General features: G+C 41.8%; 2 protein-coding genes across 7 annotated transcripts in view; one reads left to right on the top strand and one right to left on the bottom strand.

The window, feature by feature from the left end:
* The window catches only part of GPSM2 (G-protein signaling modulator 2), a 19650-nt gene extending 10029 nt beyond the window's left edge, over positions 1-9621 (top strand). For 2 of the 4 annotated variants that reach the window (XM_014943436.1, XM_014943438.1), the window contains 10 exons: positions 232-347; positions 1676-1831; positions 2638-2746; positions 3171-3300; positions 3918-3988; positions 5759-5815; positions 5997-6173; positions 6973-7135; positions 7276-7493; positions 8984-9621. In XM_014943436.1, the coding sequence (XP_014798922.1) occupies positions 232-347; positions 1676-1831; positions 2638-2746; positions 3171-3300; positions 3918-3988; positions 5759-5815; positions 5997-6173; positions 6973-7135; positions 7276-7493; positions 8984-9148 (1362 nt within the window). In that variant the 3' untranslated portion in view covers positions 9149-9621. The remainder of the gene's footprint in view (positions 1-231; positions 348-1675; positions 1832-2637; positions 2747-3170; positions 3301-3917; positions 3989-5758; positions 5816-5996; positions 6174-6972; positions 7136-7275; positions 7494-8983) is intronic. The other 2 variants (XM_014943437.1, XM_014943439.1) reach the window with 2 other exon arrangements.
* CLCC1 (chloride channel CLIC-like 1) lies at positions 6837-20662 on the bottom strand. Of its 3 annotated transcripts, none has more exons than XM_014943440.1 (12): positions 20534-20662; positions 19640-19780; positions 17843-17938; positions 16706-16813; positions 15227-15448; positions 14231-14371; positions 13292-13385; positions 12207-12304; positions 11978-12124; positions 11177-11470; positions 10392-10638; positions 6837-7117 (listed from the first exon to the last, which is right to left on the bottom strand). In XM_014943440.1, exons 2-11 carry the CDS (start codon positions 19769-19771, stop codon positions 10411-10413), a joined length of 1560 nt encoding a protein of 519 aa, XP_014798926.1. In that variant the 5' UTR covers positions 19772-19780; positions 20534-20662; the 3' UTR covers positions 6837-7117; positions 10392-10410. The 3 variants fall into 3 exon arrangements, with proteins under 3 accessions (XP_014798926.1, XP_014798928.1, XP_014798929.1); XM_014943442.1 differs by lacking the exon at positions 20534-20662 and adding an exon at positions 20364-20498; XM_014943443.1 differs by lacking the exon at positions 20534-20662 and adding an exon at positions 20437-20454.

Here is a 20662-nt window from a genome sequence, read left to right as displayed (position 1 = left end):
AAATATTGCCAGTTGCTCATCATCTTACCTGTGTGTATTGTGTTGGATCTTGTTGCAAGCTTTTTTAATGCAAGTTTTAAATCTTAATGGCACAGCTTCAAGTTTAGCTGTTCTTTTCAAGCATTGTTGGCCTAAAGAATAGATATAACTCTGAGCGTGCGTTTCTGTATGCAAATGTATGTTACAAAGTACAAAATTGATTAAATGACACAATTATTTCATATTTTTAAGCGTCTCCTAATTGCAAAAGAATTTGGTGATAGATCAGCGGAAAGAAGAGCGTACAGCAATCTTGGAAATGCCTACATATTCCTGGGTGAATTCGAAACTGCTTCTGAATACTACAAGTTAGTTGACTGCTTATATATTTATACCTCTTCTTACATAGTTTACTTCTGTTGTGCCTGATACTTTAACTCACTGTAGAATAGCCATCTCTTCAACATATACTTAGAAACATATACTTAGCTGCATTTACCTAGCAAAAATAACATTTTTTTTTCCCTAGTTGTTTAACTGCTCTTGTTCTTCTAAGGGAGGGGCAGAATTAACCTTTTTTATTTTTTTACCTTTTTTGTTACTTTAGATAGATTCTTGTCTGCACTGCAGACATCTTTCTGCTGATAGGTTTTTATTCCCCTTTATTCCAGAGCCAAGCGTTGCTGCCTTAGCTCTCAGCAAGTTGTGGCATGATCTGAGTACAGATCAGCAGAGCTACACCTGAGATGGGAGCTGTCTCAGGTGTACTCACTATTGCGATGGGCGCTGCACCTCAGTGTGATTTTACACCTTTAGTCTGTATTTTCAATCAAGACATTTTTCTTGGTCTCTGTACCACTAAGCAGTGTCTACAGGAAAGATGGAGAGGGACTCTATCAGGGAGTGTGTGATAGGACGAGGGGTAATGGTTTTAAACTGAAAAAGGGGAGATTTAGATTAGACATTAGGGAGAAATTCTTTATGATAAGGGTGGTAAAGCACTGGAACAGGTTGCCCAGAGAAGTTGTGGATGCCCCATCCCTGGAAACATTCAAGGTCGTGTTGGACAGGGCTCTGAGCAATCTGATCTAGTTGAAGATGTCCCTTCTTATTGCAGCAGAGGTTGGACTAGATGACCTTTAAAGGTCCCTTCCAACGCAAAGCATTCTATGATTCTATGAAAAGATGAGCTCGGCAAAGACACAGTATAGCTGTTAGCATCTTAATGTGGACTTCAGGGATTACCTGTTATTTTTGAAAAAAGAAAAAAACCAACCCTGAATAGTGCTCAGGCTCTGTTCAGCTCTCAAACGCGTCTTACCCAGCAGAGACAGGCTGGCATGCTGGTTATAGTCTGTCTTGCTCTTTAATGTACAGTGTTTATTGCAATGCTGGTACTAAACAGTTTCAAGTGCATACTGTCAGGAAAGATGCTATAAATTATTGATGAAGCAGTAAATTAAAATTAGAAGATGCTGTTTGATGGATCAGTCTGCTTTCTAATAAAGTAAATGGAAATAGGTTGCAGCGGAGGAAAGACACTTAAAATATTTTAAGAGTTTACAAGATAGTAATTTATTAGTAGCTAATTTGCCATCCTGGTGTCCTAATTGGTTTAATGTGAGAATTGATTTTTAGTTGTGCCAGTATACTTTTAAAAGCTTTTTCTTGCAGTGACTGTTGGGGTTTCTTTCAGGAGGACATTACAGCTGGCTCGGCAGCTTAAGGACAGAGCTGTGGAAGCACAGGCCTGCTACAGCCTTGGGAACACCTACACTTTGCTCCAAGACTATGAAAAAGCAATCGACTATCATTTGAAACACCTTGTGATTGCTCAGGAATTGAATGATAAGTAAGCCCTAGGAGATTGTTTAATGTATATATGACACGTAAACCAAATCCAGTTACCTCTACCTCTGCTGTCACTGTTCTGTGTGTGACAGCTGAATTAATGTGAATCCCCTACGATGCTGGGCTCCAGTGTTCACAGGGGGAAAAAAACTTCCTCCTGAAGGTATTGCAGCTAATGAGTCTGAGATGAAAGATGGATTGATGAGAGACTGCCTCTACATCTTCTTCTGTCAGCATCTTCTGTGTAAATTAAGGAAAAGAAAAGCAAATGTCTCTTTTTTCATGACTTCATTATAATAAATTTGCATACCTTCATAAGAATATGTCTTCTACTTTTCCACAAATTAAGAATATGGGAAGGGATTGGAAAAGGATAGATACAGTAGCAAGTAATGTTTATTTTATAATCATGATTTCTAAGGCCTTTTTTATAAGATTGGGTACAACTAAAATTTGTTACAATTTTAAATGCGCTTCTAACTCCGTAAGCAGAATATGTAAAGAATAGTAAAGCATGCAATCTGAGGAAAAGCAAAGTAGGTTATAAAATGTTCCATTCTTTCAAAACCAAGTGCCTTATGTTTTTTTAAAAATGAAAATTTTTATTAGATTTGCTGATATTTATGGTTATACCCAGATCACACTTCTTGAAATACAATATTTAAGGTGTTGGTGTTGGAATGGTTTTAGATGACAGCCTTCATATTTCTTGGCAGGGCAATCTCACGGTGGCAGTGCTACGGAAACCTGCCCCCTGGTGTTCAGCGAGGAAAGGTGTAATTGACAATGTGTTTGGTTTTTTTGCAGAATTGGTGAAGGAAGAGCGTGCTGGAGCCTAGGGAACGCGTACACGGCTCTGGGAAATCACGACCAAGCCATGCATTTTGCAGAAAGGCACTTGGAGATCTCAAGAGAGGTAGGATTTTCACACTCTCCGAATGTTGGCTGTTGGGTTTTACTCGCTTCCACAGTGATTTTAATGGAGGTGTGTCCATGCTTGGGATTTGGAATAATGGAATGGATTTTGAGTATTTCTGACGTAGTTGATTCTGAATTATTGCAGCCATGTCTCACTGCAGGCAGCTCCTTAGTTCTCATGCCACCTCTGATAATGTCATTGTAGAATTCAAGTTAACAGCCTAGCAGAGGTTATTTTAGGCTTTGTTATTTACCTTTTAGTTGTCATGTATTTCACTAAAAAGATGATTCTCTTAGTTTTCAACCAGGAAAACCTTTTCAGCCTTTTTCTCTCAGAAATCTAGGGGGCAAGGTTTGCTGTGTATTTACATAGGTGTATACTTCGTTACAGTAATAGAACTGCTTATTTTATTTGCTTGCAGGTAGGAGATAGAAGTGGGGAACTCACTGCTAGGCTTAATCTCTCAGATCTTCAAATGGTTCTTGGATTAAGCTACAGCACAAACAACTCCATGATGTCAGAAAGCCATGTGGTAGATAACAATCTGAATGGTACGTGCCTATTTCTGCAATATGTTCTAACTGGAACTTTAAAAATAATCTGTTTCGGTGTTGTTTTCTGACTAGAGATGGTTGAGAATGCAGGTTTGCCCTTCCCCCTCTGCCCCCCACATTAGCGAAAAAAGGTTGTTTTTGCACTACTGGACCCCTTCAGCACCTCCTCTCCTGGAGGATTTACATTGTGAATCACAGGTCACTGCTTAGTTTCTTCACATGATCTTCCTAATTGTTTCCCTCCTTCCCCCAGTTTTTCTTTCTTTTTAATGTGGGAGATGTATCTACTTGCTGCCAAATTATGTCTTTCCTTGTTCCTGCCTACCGTCTTAGTGACACTGGGAGTTACAGTAGAAGCCAGTTCATTTGATGTTCCTCTGTTCAAAGATCCATGATCCTTCTCATGTCCCATGAAAGCAGCTTAGGTCGCTTAGATCAGTGTGGTTTTGAGGGCTGCTTTTACTAGTGGTTATTTATTCTCTGCTGATATATTTAACTACACTATTTTGGAACTCAGAATTGCTTTATCTTGGACCTTAGATGAGTAAAGCCACAGCTTTGAAGGTGACACCAAAGATCTTAATGATAAAAAGATGAACTTGATTCTTTTGAAGGTACCAGACCGAGAGTAGGACGCCGTCACAGTATGGAGAACATGGAACTTATGAAATTAACACCAGAAAAGGTGGGCACTTTCCTTCTTTCTGCTCTGCCAGTGAGATTACAATGAAAAGTTTCTAAGGTTTTTAACTTCAACAGTTAGGAATAGTCAGAAGTTCTATATTTAACAGCTTTGAAAGAACTCAGCAAAATGTCGATGCGTCGTTTGCATCCCTTTTTTAATTTAGTTGCTCTTAAGAGTTAGGTAAAAGCAGGTCTAACGATTCTAACAACTACTAGTTTTGTCGTGTAGGTAGGGGTCACCAGCTTACACACACGAGGGCTGTAATGGCTTGTGCAACGCTTGCTTCATTCCACTCACAAATAGGAAAGAATGGGGTCCTGTAGGAATTCCTTTCATCTCCTCTTTAAAAGGGGTTTGAAGATGCAGTACGGAAATGATTGAGAATAACATTTCTAAGCTTTAGTTCAGCTGTTGTGAACATTTGTTCTTTGATTACAGTCATTTTATAGGCACTTAAAATACATGTTGTGCTTTTCTCTTTGGGATTTTGACCAACTTGCAAGCTGTTAGGATTTTCAGCATCCGTCTCGAGTAAGGATGCTATTTGAGAAATGCTGACACTGAGTCACAGAGAGGTAAAGTAACTTCCCCCAAGCTCAGAGAACTCTCTTGGAGCTGGGAGTTCCAGACTAAAATCCTTGTGTCAATCTTCAAGAGATTTCCTTCAAATTCTATCTATCTGCCTCTAAACACAGTTCTACAGAAATGACACCGGGGCAGACTGAAATTGCCACTTTTCCCTCTGTACTGGGATCTCTCATTCCCATCTCTTCAAGTGATGCAAAGCCTGTTATCCACCGGGTTTGTCAAATAGGAAATGAAATCTCAAAGCTTGCATCTCAGCAGTTGGTAGAGCAGAACTCAGCACTGACTTTGTGTACTGATTTGAAAAGACTGTGCATTTGGTTGAGGGTGAGTTCTCTGCAGGGAACCTCTAAGCTTTTGGCTTTTTTTCTTACTCTGAATCTATTTATCTGTGATACCCTTTAAAAACATAGCTCATGATAGTCTGTGCCCTAAATATAAAAAAATATTAAAGTATTAACCTAGTATCGCAGCTTAGCCCTAATAAAGGGCTTTCTCCAAGATACTCATTTAGTAGATTCTGAGAATTTATTCCATCGATGCCTTTGCTATATAGAACATTACAGTTTGATTGTACAGGGTGTTGTCTTCTTGGAGTTGGAATCTCCAGCTGATGTTAAATAAGCCTTCAAAAGGCAATCCACTGGGGTAGGCAGCGCTGCTGGAAAGATCTGTGATTGTGTTCACAATTTCTGATGTTGAATCAAGAAAAAGATGTGGTTTTATTCAGTTATTGTAAGAGTTTGTCAGCTGTGGATAAAGCAGTCAATTTTGTGGATAATTCTGTTTATTTTGGAAATGTAGGGAAAATCTGTCAGGTTGATAAAGCTATCTATTCTGTTCTTCAGTGACACGGGACGGTTATTCCTGTTTGCTCTTGTGCTGGCATTCTTCTCCCTCTTCCTTTTCAATCTTTACTGGGAATTTTGTGTCTATAAAGGACTTCAGAGAAGGCTGGTTGAGTATCTGGGTTTGTATAAGGGTTTGGTTTGCTCTAACGTTTTGTAGAACTATGGATTTTTCCTTTTAGTTTTTTCTTTCCAATTTTAAAAATGTCAGGTGGGAAATGCCAGCTGTATTTGCATTTTAGTATTCACATTAGCTACATTTCTTGCACAGCAGTCAGCAAGGAAAACTTCCATGTTTGATTAAATATATTATTTGACCACATTTTTAATCAATCAGGTGCCGCACTACAGTTCAATTAGAAGACTGACCAGTAACAGCACTAACCTGCTTCAGGTAACAAGAGCTCCAGGTCAAATAATAGAAAGAAAACCTAAGTTTTCACATCCTTGTGGCTCGATAAACTAAATAATGTAAAGCTGCTCCAGTAGGGGGAGGAAACACAGCAGCAAATAAGAGGTAACAGTACAGGAAATTAAAATCAGAAGGCTTAATTCCATGACTCTTGTTTTCTTAGGTTCAGAACTGGAACAGTGAGATTCTTGCTAAACAGAAACCACTGGTTGCCAAACCTTCAGCAAAACTGCATTTTGTAAATCGACTAAAAGGCAAAAAGTACAAAAACGGCACCACTTCCAAAGTTTTGCAGGATGCCAGTAATTCTATTGATCATCGACTTCCAAACTCCCAGAGGGTAGGTTTGGTGAGCTGTGGAGATCATGGCCTTTACTAATCTCTGTCTGATCAGAATGATGGAGAGCACGTTCTTGCAGCTGCCCTTTTCGGTTTTACCCGTGTAAACACCGTGCTCTGTAACACGGCGCAGACTCTGCCAGTCGACAGCTGTCTCAGGGGTGGTGCCAGCTTTAAGCTTTTCCTACTATTGCAACCTTTTTTTTCCTGGTGGATTTTCTAACATCACAGCTCAGCTTGCACATAGATTCTATTTCTAGTCTCTTCTAGACCCTGCTTCGCCAGACTTCACCAAATCTAGCTTTGCTGAATCAGGCAGTGGGAGATATTTTTGACATATTTTTTTAGGTTATTGCACTCTTGACAAGAGTCAAGTAAAAATAAAAGAACCAAGTCATTTGCTGTAGCTGAGAGATGCATGCTTTTCACCACACACCTGAGGAGACAATGGAAACTGTTCATTGCTATTCCTGCTTTTTTCTTTCATGGGCTTTTTTTTTTTTGGTGGATTCACGGCTGAGGAGTAACTCCAGCTGTACTGATCAGAGTTCCATTTCTTTCTGTTCCTGAGAATGAAACGTTTCTAATATATTTAACCTTCCAAAAATGCTTCCCATATTATTAGCATTTCCTCTTAGGATAAATCTCTGTCTATAGAAACGGATGACTAACAAAATTCATTTAATGGATTTCAGATGTGCAAATATCAAACATATTACTGGACTGAAACTGTGACACAGCTGTCCTAGTTTAGGGTACTCTTGAGTTCAAAATACTCCTAACTCTTCTCTCCTCTTCAGAAAAACAGTCGAGAGGCAATGGCAGATGAAGGGTTCTTTGATCTGCTGAGTCGGTTCCAGAGTAACAGGATGGACGATCAGAGATGCTACTTCCAGGAGAAGAACAGATTCCCAGCTGCTTCAGTGGCAACATCCTCTACTCCACCTAAAACAATGAGAAAATGTAATTTTTTTGAAAGTAAAATCCATATTTAACTTGAGTTAAAAACTGAAGCACGTTCCGTTAAAAATGTACTTGCACGCAAGACTTAGTCTGGAGAGGAACTTATTTGTAGGCTAACTCGTTCTCTTCCTCCTGCCCAGCCTTCTCTACTTCTGTGGTGTCGCCGCACACGGATGAATTTCTCGACCTGCTGGCCAGCTCCCAGAGCCGCCGGCTGGACGACCAGCGCGCCAGCTTCAGCAACCTCCCCGGGCTGCGCCTGAACCAGCGCAGCAGCCAGGCCGTGCTGGGGCACCTCATGGCGACTAACAACAGGGAACTGGACGACGACTTCTTCGATAGATTGATAAAGTGCCAGGTAAGGCTTTTACAGAAACTCTTCAGCTTCTGACTCCTTGGGGATTTGATCTGTGCATCCTGCTGTTTAGTTTCTTCAAGCAAACCACCTTGTGCGTTTTAAGATACAAATTGATTTACTCCTTGGGGATTTGATCTGTGCATCCTGCTATTTAGTTTCTTCAACCAAACCACCTTGTGTATCATGCATTTTAAGATACAAATTGATTTGGCAGATAAGGAGAACAAAAAAATTAGGATTTTCTTTTCAAGATTGTCTTAGTTTTTTTACAATTTTAAAATTTTTTTTTCCCCTCATATTATCCAGTTTCTAGTAAGTGTAATGTTGGTCTTTATATCCCATTAACCATTTAAAGTAACACATGCTAAAAAGATGAAGGAAAACAAGTGAGACTATTAAAAAGAGTACGTAGAATCATTTTAAGAAAAGGCGTTTAAACCCGGCTTGTTGGGAGGGCAGCAGGTACCCCAGGAACCCTAACTTACCGGATGAAAGAATTGAGTATCAAAGTTTTAGTGGTGACAGTGATCACCGTTCCAGTTATATTAAGTTTAAATAATAGTTCAGTAGACAAGTGAGGTTTCCCAGTGTCAGTTAGAGCATGGTATATATACCAATTAGACCAAAGCGAATTTAATTAATTCTTTGAAAGGAGCTACTGTGGATGGCAGGCCTAGGGTGACAGGCTGATGCTCTAGAATCAGACCAGGAGGGGATGGCTGTGTGAAATGAGATGTGCACAGAAAACTATCACAGAGCTGTTTGTGAACTGCTCTGTAACACTGAGTAAAATGTACCAGTCTTTGGAGTTTGGAGGAAAACTTTAAATTTTGCCTTTCCAAATCTGACATTAGGTGGTTTTTTTTCTAATTCTTGTATAAGGAAATGAAGCCAACAATATTTTCTATTATATGAGACTAGAAATATTATCTACTAATGCTAAAATTGTTCTTCAGGACAAAGGACACTTAAATTTAATTCTGCAATACCTATCACAGAGCTGTTTGTGAACTGCTCTGTAACACTGAGTAAAATGTACCAGTCTTTGGAGTTTGGAGGAAAACTTTAAATTTTGCCTTTCCAAATCTGACATTAGTTTGTTTTTTTTCTAATTCTTGTATAAGGAAATGAAGCCAACAATATTTTCTATTATATGAGACTAGAAATATTATCTACTAATGCTAAAATGGTTCTTCTGGACAAAGGACACTTAAATTTCATTCTGCAATATGAACAAGAACTAAATTGAGGGTTTACTTTCAGATACAGGTGGACAGGTGGGTTGAGGGAACCATTTTAGCTGCATGTGTGCTTTTAAATTCTTATTTCATTGGAGGAGTCTAACTTGAAACAAAACTTACAAATTAAATCCTTGTAGTAGCTTTAGATCTGAAAACAAAACCTTTTAGTAATTATTCACTTATATTGTTCAGCAGCCTTATATGTATATTCCTGTGAACATGCAGCATGATTGCTTGCTCTGTCTGTAGGGTTCCAGACTGGACGATCAAAGATGTGCTCCTCCACCATCTGCAAAAGGACCCACCGTACCAGATGAGGATTTTTTCAGCCTAATTTTACGATCCCAAGCTAAAAGAATGGATGAACAAAGAGTCCATTTGCCCTCAACTATAAAGGAACCAAATTCTAGCTGAAGAAAGAAACCAGCACGTCCTGTACAGTAGCACCTGAGGTACTGGTTTTGTTTGCTGGAAAAACATACATGCCTTTTTACAGGAGACTGCAAGTCGTAGTTTTGTCCCCTTTCTAGTAATTTTTTATATCAATAGCAGCAGCATCACACTTGTGAGCAGTAGTTAGAGTTGCCGCTGTTCTTTGCAGCTGGCAGCTGCTTTTAGCAGCGTCCGAGGTACTGATCACTGGATCTCCCTCTAACTGCCTCTAGTCTATGAACAGCAGTAGGAAATTCTTCCCTGTCAAGGTACTCTCATTGCTGGTGGGTGGATTCTACCACTGTCTCCATCTAGTGTAAGACCTGAATTTGTATGTTATTTTCAAAGAAAACTTGATTATTTTTTTTCCTGATTTGTACCTCCCTGGAGAAAGGTCTTGTTTTCTTTTATACGTTTTTTTAAAAATAAAAAAAAATAATTGAGAAACAACTTCATTACTTAGTCTGTCTTTGTTTCTTCTAAACTCTGTTTCTGCAATTATTGTTATTTAAAAAAAAATAATCAAACCCTAGTTTTAGTTCTGTAAACTAAAACTGCCCTCATTCTGCTTTTAAGCAGAAATGCCAGAATATTCTTCCAAAGCCTGTGTGTTCGCATCAGTGTATCGTGCTGATCTTTGGTACCTGTACTTATTGCTTCCCCATTCAGCTTTACATTGCCCTAAAAAACCTATCTGATACAGCATCAGCTTCCCACTCCTCTGCAAATGATTAAACTAGAGGAAAATCATCAACCTGTCCTCAAGCTGACCTGACAAGCAGCAAACTAACTTTAAAGACTATAACCCAGAAGGTAATCCCGAGACATCTCAGAGCTAGGATTGGTATTACACCAATATCAGCAACTCCCTTTGGCTGTTTGTCCGTCACCTGCCGAGGCCAGTGTCTGCTGGGTCACGGAGCAGCAGCGCTTCCCCACCACGAGGAGCCAGTTCTGCGCAGAACTTACTACACTAAGTTGATTTCAAACAAGAAGCAACACTCCACAAGCCTGTTTTCTTGGCTACTTAAAGTTGGATTCTCTTACTTAACAACATTTTTACTTCAAATTCCAGAAGTACCAGAAGTAGCACATATACTCAGGCTCAGGGTTTTTAAAACCCTACCTTGCTTACAGCTGTGCTCACTGCTGCTCGCTGGGCCGCGTGGGAGAACTAGAGCAGAAGTAGCAAGTAGGAGACAACTCAAGGTGAGCCAGAACTTACCGCAGATCCTGGGGTGTCCTCAGTCTCCTTCCTGGGAGTCCCGGGAACCGCTCTTTTTCTTCTCTTCACATGGTTCCGTTACAGAACTTTTCCCTTCTAGGTTTTTATGAGGATCACAGTTTTCTCCAGTCTCTCGCTCTGCTTTGCCTGTCTCCTGTTTCTGCTGCTCACGCGCGTGTTCTTCAGTAAGGCTTTCAGCTGTGATAGTTTCTAGTCTACAAACTTCAGACTCAGTGTGCAATCTATTCTGTAAAAATTAATAATAAGCTATTAATCAAGCAAGCCAAAGTGATGGCATCTATTGCTTCAGGTGCATCTCAGCTCAAGGGGCAGAACACCCCCAGAGCATGACTGGTATAGTTTTTTTTTTCCTAAGGAAATATGTAAGTAAGCACAATCTAGAGTGTAAGTCTGGTTTTAATTTTCTACAATTTACAGAGAAGTCAGCACCGGTTCTTTTCCCCACCTTTCCTCTGTGGGTGATCATTTCTGCCCAGGCTGACATAATTAACTTCTCTTTTGAGAGATCAATAGTTAAGTCTTTACTATAAAAGTAGAGGTTTGATTCAGTAGTTTCCTGCCATAGTTAGCCATTGCACAGTATTTTTCCAGAACAAAACATGTGCAAGACGCCTCTACCGAACTGTTCTGTAGGGGAACAGGTATTCCCTTAACTCCTCTCTCCCCAAGATTTGGCTGAAGCTTGTTGTTTAACCACGTTCTAGCAGGTGACACTGAAATCTATTCCATTTATCCCAGCTCAAAGAGCCCCAGGACTAACATACACCAGGTTCTGGTTTGCGACATTCCTCTACTTGCTTGTCTGGCTCATCACTTGCGTGCACCATGTCAGGACTTCTGCTGCCAGTTCCTGCTCTGGCAGGAGCATCTCCTCGGTCGTAAGATCCTCTGTAAAGGTAAGGAGGCTTCTGTGTGTAACAGCCATCCGCGTTACTGCCCTCATACTGCCCAAAGGCTATCTGCTCCTGCTGGCCCTCAGGCGGAGGAAGACTTTTCCTCTGAGAAGTTGTTAAGTATCTTAACACAGACACTGATGATCCTGCACCATAGAAGAAAGCCTGGGGGAAAGGAAAAGAACAAAACACTAAATGTTTGCAACCCATGGTTTTCACAGAGAATTCAAAGCCAGGTGTCTGAAACACACGAAAGAAAAGCTCAGGTGATGAGAACAGCTACAATAAACTCGAGCTTTGTGCAGCCTGACCCCGCTGCAGGATCTGCCAGAGCAGGTACAGCTCATCTTCCGTGCCACAGTAAAGATGTTGAAAGCTCTAACTCAAGGCTTTTGTGTACACCATACCCATTATATACTTACATACTATATTACAGTTGTGCAATAAACTATCATAGAGTCTACGATTTTAAGCAGTTTAATACTATTCTATCCCTCTAGGGGAGTGGGGGAAAGATGTGATTTAAACGGAAACTATTTTAATTGCTAAACCAATAAAGCTTTTCTAAAGAAAAAAATCCCTTGTCAAAATAATTTCACCTGTGCTAAGACATCTGTTCAGTAGTACAATTAAAATAATATAGTAGATCACGTAAGAGAAATGTATACAAACCAGGACAGCCAGAGCCATGATAATTAGCACTGGAACCTGCAGAATAAATGGTATCTCCTTCATAAGTGCTTTGATGAATTCACCAATCCCTTGTCCCACGTGCTTCAACGGCTCCGTTACAAAGTTGGTGAAAGTAATTGCCAATGCCTAGAAAAATACAAATAGAGAAACAGTGCTGTTACTGATTGCAAACCTAAACGTGCAGGGTCTCTTCAGGCTGGGCGTGTACCTTTGTGGGTGGAACCAGCAGAACAGGATTGACCAGCAGAGTTTCATAGTACTTCTGGCAGGGATCGTCCTGAAACGTCCATTTACTTCTGAACCATTCTGTTGCCAAAAGAGACACATATTTACTACTTTTAAAAATATATTTCATGACTCAGTAGTAATATGGAAAGTAGCATTTCAATTACAGATGGAAGAGAACTCTTCTAGATATGGTTCAAAGCTCCAATTTATTTTTAGAAATCTGAGATGAGCTTGGCAGAGTCGTTTATCCAGTCATGGGGATGCAGGAAGGAGAGGGAAGGCTGGGAAGAACGAGAAGAAACTGAGGTTTTCGCATCTTTAGTCAGTAAAGTCATCTAGTACATTTTGTCCACAGCTACTGGAACAGAAGCAATTCTGAGTGTCATTACTCATCTGCCAGGCTGCAAGTAGATTAAAATGCATATTTTGCTTGCTAGATTTCAAGAAACTGTTTTAGTTGTAAGGAGAATGTCTTACTCCTTAAGGAAACTTTAAGTTATAAGCAGTAATTTATGACATCAGTGTTTCTGCAGTTTGATTTTAGTGCAGTCAGAACACAAACCAGTGACATTTGAAATAAACAGAGCAATCACAGCCAATAAATTCTAAAGGGAAGCCCATAACAAGCACTCATTAAGAGTTGCCATCATTAATCTACCTGCTATAGCATTGGATAATAAATAACGGCTAATAAAAATAATTCAGCTTTCCCTGTAAAATAACAAAATAGAGTAAGTAGTTACAGATCTAATTTCTGAATTCCATTGCACTCACAGGCCTGGAAGATGAAAAAAAAGTATCTTTTTCTTGAATTCTGCCCTCCTGTCTTCAGTAAAGGGCCTGAATGGTCCTGGGGGAGGGGAGGGGAGCTGGGGTAAGTGACAAAGAACACCCTGACGGGCTCTAAGCACAGGTTTGGGATCAGCTCTCCTTCAAAGGCCTAGCAAAGAAATCGTGTATTGCTGAAGACAACTCAATGTACTACTTGTGAAGAAATTAAGACTATTTTTGGATACTATTTTGTGATCTTAAATACTATTACAAAATAATGAAACAAGCATTTACCGATAAGACTTCCTCCCCAGTCCATCTTCTCGGCGCAGATGTTATCAAACTGTCCCATCTTGGCAATCTCTGCCTGATGCTGCGCGAAGGCCAGCTGCAGGAGAAACAATTTCTTAGAAAACATAAAAAGGTGGTGCTGGGCACACAACACCTGCATCCCTGCACCTGAGCTAACCATGCTTGCTCTTAGCCAGTTTGGGATAATTAACTGGGTAAATCTGTATGAAGAAAAGCTTGCTACCTAAACAATTTAACAGATGCAATTCTAAGTACTTCCTGGGAATGGATAACCACTACCAAGACGAATACCTCTCAGTTATTCCCTCAATGGAGTCTAAATTACCAAAAGAGCAAACTTCAATATTGAAAGATAAAAGTTCAGGGCAAAATAATCTGATGACATCTTGTTGCTTCAAAACGTTTCTGGATTAAAAACTGAGACAGCTGCCATGCAATTATTAATCAAAACATGATGACATTCTCTTATGTTTTAAAAAATAAATCTCATTAACAAATGCCTGTATTCATTCTAATTTTGCCTTACACTTTGCAACTGATAATCAAATAGAAAAAAATCAAGTCAAATCATCTGTTGGAAGAACTCTGACGTTCTTCACCAGCCCAGCCTGAGTCCTGGGCAGGGCCGTCCCCTGGCTGACCAGCCAGCCTCCTCCCGGGTCCCACAGCCTGCAGCTCAATTCTGGTGACAACGACTGAGGACAGAGATTTTGTGGGTGGGCTACGGCACAGCAGCATTGATTCCTCTTCATTAAATACAATACTATCATACAGTTTGCTACTTTGTCACCATTAATGAAGCATCAATGGCAGGGGGGTTGGAACTTGTCAATCTTTAAGGTCCCTTCCAACCCGAACCATTCTATGATTCTACAATGGTAAAATTTTAAGCCTAAAAGTCATTAAGATTTCAGAACTTACCTTATACAAGTAAAGCCAATTCCATGCGAAACTGATGAGAAAACTTATTAATAAAACACGTTTTAGCTGAACAAACCAATGAATGCGCGTCCAGAGCTCCGTAGCTATTAGAATTACAACACACACTAAGCACAAGAGTATCTGAAAAAGAAAACCGGAAAAAACTGTGATCAAATTTGGAATTTTCCAAGCTTACTGCCAGTACACACGAAGGAACTTCCAACTTGTTTTTTTTTAACTAGTGTGATGTGCACAGAACAGTTGAGAGGATTTCTCCTCGCTCTCACAGCGTGTCTGCAGCAGTACAAGGCAGAAAGCTCCACCATGTTACTACCAGTCACTCCTAGCACAGCTTTGCCGTGCAGTTGCTCGTTTCTTTCTTGTGATACTTGGTTATTTCTTCCTTAGGATATTTTCATGTTACCTACCCTGGTGGCTTTGGCCGGATTGGCCAGACCTCAGAGAAGCGCTTCACGGTCTCTTTCTCTCCAAAACTATACACATTTTTTTTCCACAAAGTTCCCAAAAGCCTCTAACCTATAAAATCTAAGGCCTCAAATATATACCTGTCTCAATAGAAATATATTCCAACTCCTGCAGAAGCTGTTGGCTTCTGCAGGAGTTGAACAAGAGACAAATCTGGAAAATTTGTAATGCACGAGTTATCAATTTAAGTGATCAGAAAGCACTAGAGCCTGATGAGTCACACAACACAGATATAAAAGACAGAAAAAGAAAGCACACCAGACAGAAATACAAAGCTACACCAAGAAAAGATGACCAGAGGAGTAAGAAAACTTCAATTCTCACTTCAAGTGAACACATCACCTCTACCTTCAGCACCCATGAAACCAAGAGTGACTCACTGAAAGTATGATGGGAAGAACTACTTTAGGAGTGGAGTTAAGATGGTGATGTGCATTGGCTAGACTTGTGCAAAGAAACTGGAGAAAACAGCCATTAAAAAATGACAAAAATTCTTTCTTCTTCTCTTACCATAAACATATTATATAGATCAATTCCAAAAGTGTCTTCAAATCTCCAGTGCCAAGCTTCATAATCATGGTGCTTAAAATTGATCAAAATATCGCTGAGCGCATCGTCCACAGCACCCGACTGCCAGGTCTCCTCGTTGAGAAACCTGAGGATCTCCGAATACGTCTGTTTTGTCAGGATGATCTCAGCATCGTAATGGACGTGGCCCACGTTTCCCTCAGGCTGCATTAAAAGCAAAGCAAAATGACGGTTAAAAGCTGCTTATTTGGAAACAGAATTGCATGTGAAACCCTGTTTCCCTGTGCAAACACTCGTTACACACCCTCATGATGTACCAGCAGCTCTGTGACACACACTGCAGGATGAAGATGTGGGACAGGGAGGACACCATGATTCTATAACCTTTTTGTTCATTCCTCTAAACAATATAAAGCACAAATGCAACTGGTTTGTACTCTTCTAATTCTACAGCAAAAACCTAAAAAATGAAGTTGGTTATCTCACCTGTTACTAAAATTTTAAAACCACTTCTCATTAACAAGTATTAGTAACTATATGTGCCCCAACTGTGGCTGGGTAACACAGACAGAAGCTACTAGAATCACAGCATTGTCTTGGTTGGAAGGGACCTTTAAGGTCATCCAGTCCAGCCAGCACCACAACTGATAAAAACCCGTCACTAAACCACGTCACTGAGCACTATGTCAACCCGTCCCTTAAATACCTCCAGGGATGGCGCCTCAACCACTGCCCTGGGCAGCCCATTCCAATGCTGGATAACCCCTTCAGTGTTACTGGTTTTTTCTAATTTTTCCTACTATCTGATCTCAACATCCCCTGGCGCAGCGTGAGGCCATTTCCTCTTGTCCTGTGACTTGGGAGAAGGGACCTACCCCCGCCTCTCTACTTAATTATCTCTATTTAATTATCATTAAATAATGAAATAAGAAATTTTACATTGCTAAGTATAATGTTGTTTGGTTTTAGTCCTCTACCTCTGAATAGAAAAAAATATATCTCCAAAGACAATACAATGAAGTAATAAGGTGATTCCTATACACAAACTCTAATAGGCTCAAATATTCCTAGACGGTTAATGTGCTAGAGTTTAAAACAAAGGCCTAAATGGCCTACAACAAACAAACAAACAAAATCTGTCTCTTTCAAGTTGAACAACCATTAGCATGACCTGAACAGGGTATTACTGTAGCCCCGTCCCAGCAACAGACATGTAGATACACGCTGGAGTTCCTGCAGCCCTCCTCTGGACGCTTTACAGATCAAAGGGCAACTGTCTCTCCTGAGCAGCGATACGGATACACACGCTTCCAGCATTTTTCCCTTTGCAATTCAGTTCCCCTCATCGTAACTTAAATTTCAAGTAAGCCAAAATAATTAATCAATCAATAAATCAACTTGATAACTGTGAAGAACACACATGAATTTTAATTAATTTTTAATGCAGGTTCGAATACTCACAAGGCCAAGTTTTCCAGCTTCATTTAAAATCTTATTCAGGTATCGCTTGAAAATGTAAAAGCTACGGGTTTCGCGTGATTTGGCATTCCTCTTCTCACACTCTGCAATCTGCAACATAAAGATCTTTTATTCACTTCTTGCCCAAAGCAGCTTGTTCACAGCAGAAAAACCCAAACCCCTACCTACAGGACTGAGAGAGGCACACTTCTTTAGTTTAGCAATAATCCCATGATTAGTACACCAGATAAAAAGCCACTGCAGTTGCTTTCCATGGGACTGGTCAATACTGGAGATTTCAGATCTGCTCACAATACAAAAACCCAAACCCCTACCTACAGGACTGAGAAAGGCACATTTCTTTAGTTTAGCGATAATCCCATGATTAGTACACCAGGTAAAAAGCCACTGCAGTTGCTGAAGATAATACTTTCCATGGGACTGGTCAGTACTGGAGATTTCAGATCTGCTCACAATATGGTTTGCATACTAACCTCTGTAAACCTAGAAAAAACTAAAGATCCCTATCTCCTTAAATTTTAAGTTTACATCAGAAAAAAAAAATAAAGAGAATGGTAAAAAATACTAAGTAACTAAAACAACATTAAAATTATGTGTTCCCTTGGGTCTCCAAATGGCTGAGGGAAGTGAGAGCATCACCCCATCCTCCTGATCTTGGAGGAAGAAGCAGCGTGGGGGGCTTTACAGCAGCTTCTGAGAGCTGCAGCGTTGCGTGTCACAGTCGGCCACACACACCTTCTCTATTGCCCACAGTCCACCCTGAAAACCCAACAGAACCAAACAACTTGGAAAGGGCAGGTCTCAGGTTCTGGCAGCAGGGTGTAACATCAACACCACACCTTTCCTCTGTTGACACTGGACAGAAGCAGGAAGCTGCTATCAACCCCTGTTATGCTATCAAGCATTTGAGGAAACAGACCTTGGTGAGCAGAGCAGCAATTTGGAATGGAGTTCAAACCGCTTCTAGTCTCTCCTCTCAGTGACGAGGTTCCCCCTACACGACCCATGGTCCCTCACAAATGATGCCAGCAACTCCCCTGCCTACACTACCCAGACAAGCATCCCCAGAAAGCACAGACTCTAAAAGGCTGGAAAATATTCTCAAGTTCTGTAACAAACCTTCTGTTGCAAGGAATCTACTTCCCTTGAAGACCTCAATAAGGCTTCAGTATTGACTGCATCCCCAGCCTTATCCTCAGCACCATGGTAGTTTGCCTAGAATGACATAAGAAAAACACGTATTTTTAGAATCAAAGCATTCGATCGATGCGCTGTGTTACACTTCTACAATCAGATCACTTTAAAAGGACCTAAAAACTGAGCGTTGATCTTTGCCACTAACGCTCCCCGACCCACAGTCCAGTTGCCTCTGCTCTAATTCCAGGCTCCAAAAGACTTTAAGTTTCCCTAAATGCACGCTGCCTTCAGAAGGCAAGGCCTTACCCTTTCCTCCCCCACCTGCCCTTTCCCCTCCTCCGAGCGCAGGCGACCCACGCGGCGCATCAGATTAGATAATGGGGCTGGCTAAAAACCGACTCAGCAAGCAGTGGGGCGGGCTCCAGCCAGCCAAATCCCCGGTCCAGCTGGCCACGCGGCCGCCCAGACCGAGAGTAAACACACACCCGCACCCGGGGCTTGTGAAACAACATCCCATTTTTTTCTGGTGATTGCTCCGACTTAGTTTTAGGAGTGCTGCTTCTACACAAGCAGCCATGTGCCTTGAGGGAAGTCCTCAAAAGGAACCACAACATCACACAAGTGGGTGAATTCCCACTGATAGGAAGTTTGGAGGAGCTGGCTGGCCCACATAGCCTGCCTGGCTGGAGATGACAGCCTGCTCTCCCTGCAGAGCAGAAAAGGAATCTTGAAAACATTGGTAAACCCTAAGCAGCCATTCCTCTCCTTTAAGGTGGGAGACAACAGTAAAATCCCTAATACTTTTTTTAATAAAAGCTGAAGCAGCTGGGCACCAAGTTTAAAGACTGCAAAGTTTGCTGCTGAATTTCAGGGATGCTGATGACTACTGGGTGGACTTGGGGCAGGTGGAGGCTGAGAAGGAACTCTGTGGAGAGAAATAATGGAGTTTGCATTTTCTAAGCTCCAGAAAATTACGGCCTGAAGCATTAAGATTCGAGACTACAAAAACAAACTTGTAAGCTGAAGAATGACAAAAATCAAGGGTGCCCATACAACCAACCACAGCTTACAGCGTCATGTGTGCACAGGTTAAACAATACGCATCTCATGATACGTGGAGAGAGAGAGTCCACCTGTCGCCCAAGACAAGAGTACGATTCACCTTGTTAAAACCAGCTGTTCATATTGCATCTTCTCCTCAGCGTTCATGACTTATTAACAGCACACACAGCACTCGCCCCCCATTCGCATCTTCCTTCTGAAAACACTCATGCCCAGCATTACAAAACACCATTAACTTTTGTAATATTCTCACACAACGGATAATTTAAGTAAAATATAAGCATTAAGCTTAACTCCCCCAATATTTATCAGCAAGAATCTTAATTTTCAAGATCTTTAACGCTATGCTTCAGAAATTAGCAAGAACTGTTTAACTCAATATTTCTCAGAGAAAAAACTTGTGGAGCTACAACCTGCAGAAATCAACCACCAGCCGTGAAGAGAAAAAGCCTGGTTCCTGTCACTTGATCAGTGCGCAACAGAAACCTGTCAGTAAAAGGTCCTGAGCTAATTATCTACAATAACGCAGATTGCTTTTTCTTTCTTGCAATTTTAGCAATGGTCACACAACACTTTCCTGTACACAGATTCAGATATAACCTTATAAGACCTCAAGAAGACCACAATTTCACAACTTAAGGAGAACCTTTCAAGAGCACGTGACTGAAGGACTGCTTCGGAAAGACATACATTCTGGCACCCTTCTTCTTTTTCTACCTTGTAAGGTCTCCTCATCGTTCCTGACGCTGCATCATAATTAAGCATATCCGTGGGGTCGATCCATTCATCATCTTGAACTTTACTGCTGCCCAGTAGCACAACTGCACACAGCACCAAAGGAAACAGCATCCTGTATCCCTAAATACAACAACAAGTTCAGATATTTAGGTCAGGATGTAACGTGTTGCACAAAAAAAACCCCAAAACAATCTTACAACATGAAAAAAGTATTTTCCGATGTTGTTTAAAAACTCGATTCTCCATTAAGGAGATTAAACTTCACTTTTGTAATTCTTTTCCCAAAGAAAACACTGGTAAGAACACCCATCAACCGAACAGCACAATAGAAGTGGCTCAACAGAAGCAGCTACGGTTATGAGCAGGCGCAGAGCAGAGCCCGGCATTGCTAAACACACCCCACAGCGCAGATCTCCCACAGGCTTCGGGCGAGGGTCTAAGCACCGTTATGGCTACAGAAAGCCCCCTGGCAAAGCCTCGCCGAGGCCGGGAGGGTGTTTGCCCTGCCCTGCCTTGCAGCCACGGCGCTGCTGCCTCCGTGCTGGGCCGCCCGCCCGCTCTCCTCTGCCCGGCCCCGGCCCCGCTCAGGCCCACCCCCGGGCAGGGCCGCGCCTCCCCGAGGCCGCGCGTTGCGAGCGCTGAAACGGCCACCACACGGGCGCCCCGCACGCTCCTCTCCCGCCTTCCCTCCCGCATCGTTTACCTCAGGCACCAGCGCCGCGGCCTGAGGGGACCCGCGGCCTCCCAACCTCCTGGCTCCCGCCGCCCCCCCTCACCCCTTCACCGCCAGGAGGGCGCCAGGGCCGGGGCAAGGCGCAGGCCCGGCCCGAGTAAGGAGGCTCCAGCCAGCGACCCCCGCCGCCTCCCCAGTACCTGAAGGGCCGCAGGCGGCCTCGGGGCGTTTACCCGGCCCGCAGCCGCCCCGCAGCGCCAGGCCCCCGACGGGCGGGGAGGGGCGTCGCGCCGCTCCCTCCCCTCAGGCCGGCCTTCCCGCCGCTCGCT

The sequence above is a fragment of the Calidris pugnax genome, unplaced genomic scaffold, assembly GCF_001431845.1.
Source record: "Calidris pugnax isolate Ruff unplaced genomic scaffold, ASM143184v1 scaffold63, whole genome shotgun sequence".
In the NCBI taxonomy this organism is placed as follows: domain Eukaryota; kingdom Metazoa; phylum Chordata; class Aves; order Charadriiformes; family Scolopacidae; genus Calidris; species Calidris pugnax.
The sequence above is the reverse complement of the archived record's forward strand: the minus strand, read 5'-3'. Positions and strand labels throughout refer to the sequence as shown.

Bases quoted from the DNA above. Each gene is read 5' to 3' on its own strand.
- CLCC1 (XM_014943440.1), bottom strand. From the start codon at position 19,771: ATGCTGTTTCCTTTGGTGCTGTGTGCAGTTGTGCTACTGGGCAGCAGT. The intron at 13,386-14,230 runs GTAAGTTCTGAA...TTTCTCCTGCAG, and splicing joins ATTGGCTTTACTTGTATAAG to CTGGCCTTCGCGCAGCATCA. The intron at 11,471-11,977 runs GTTTGTATACAT...CCTTTCCCCCAG, and splicing joins TCATGGCTCTGGCTGTCCTG to GCTTTCTTCTATGGTGCAGG.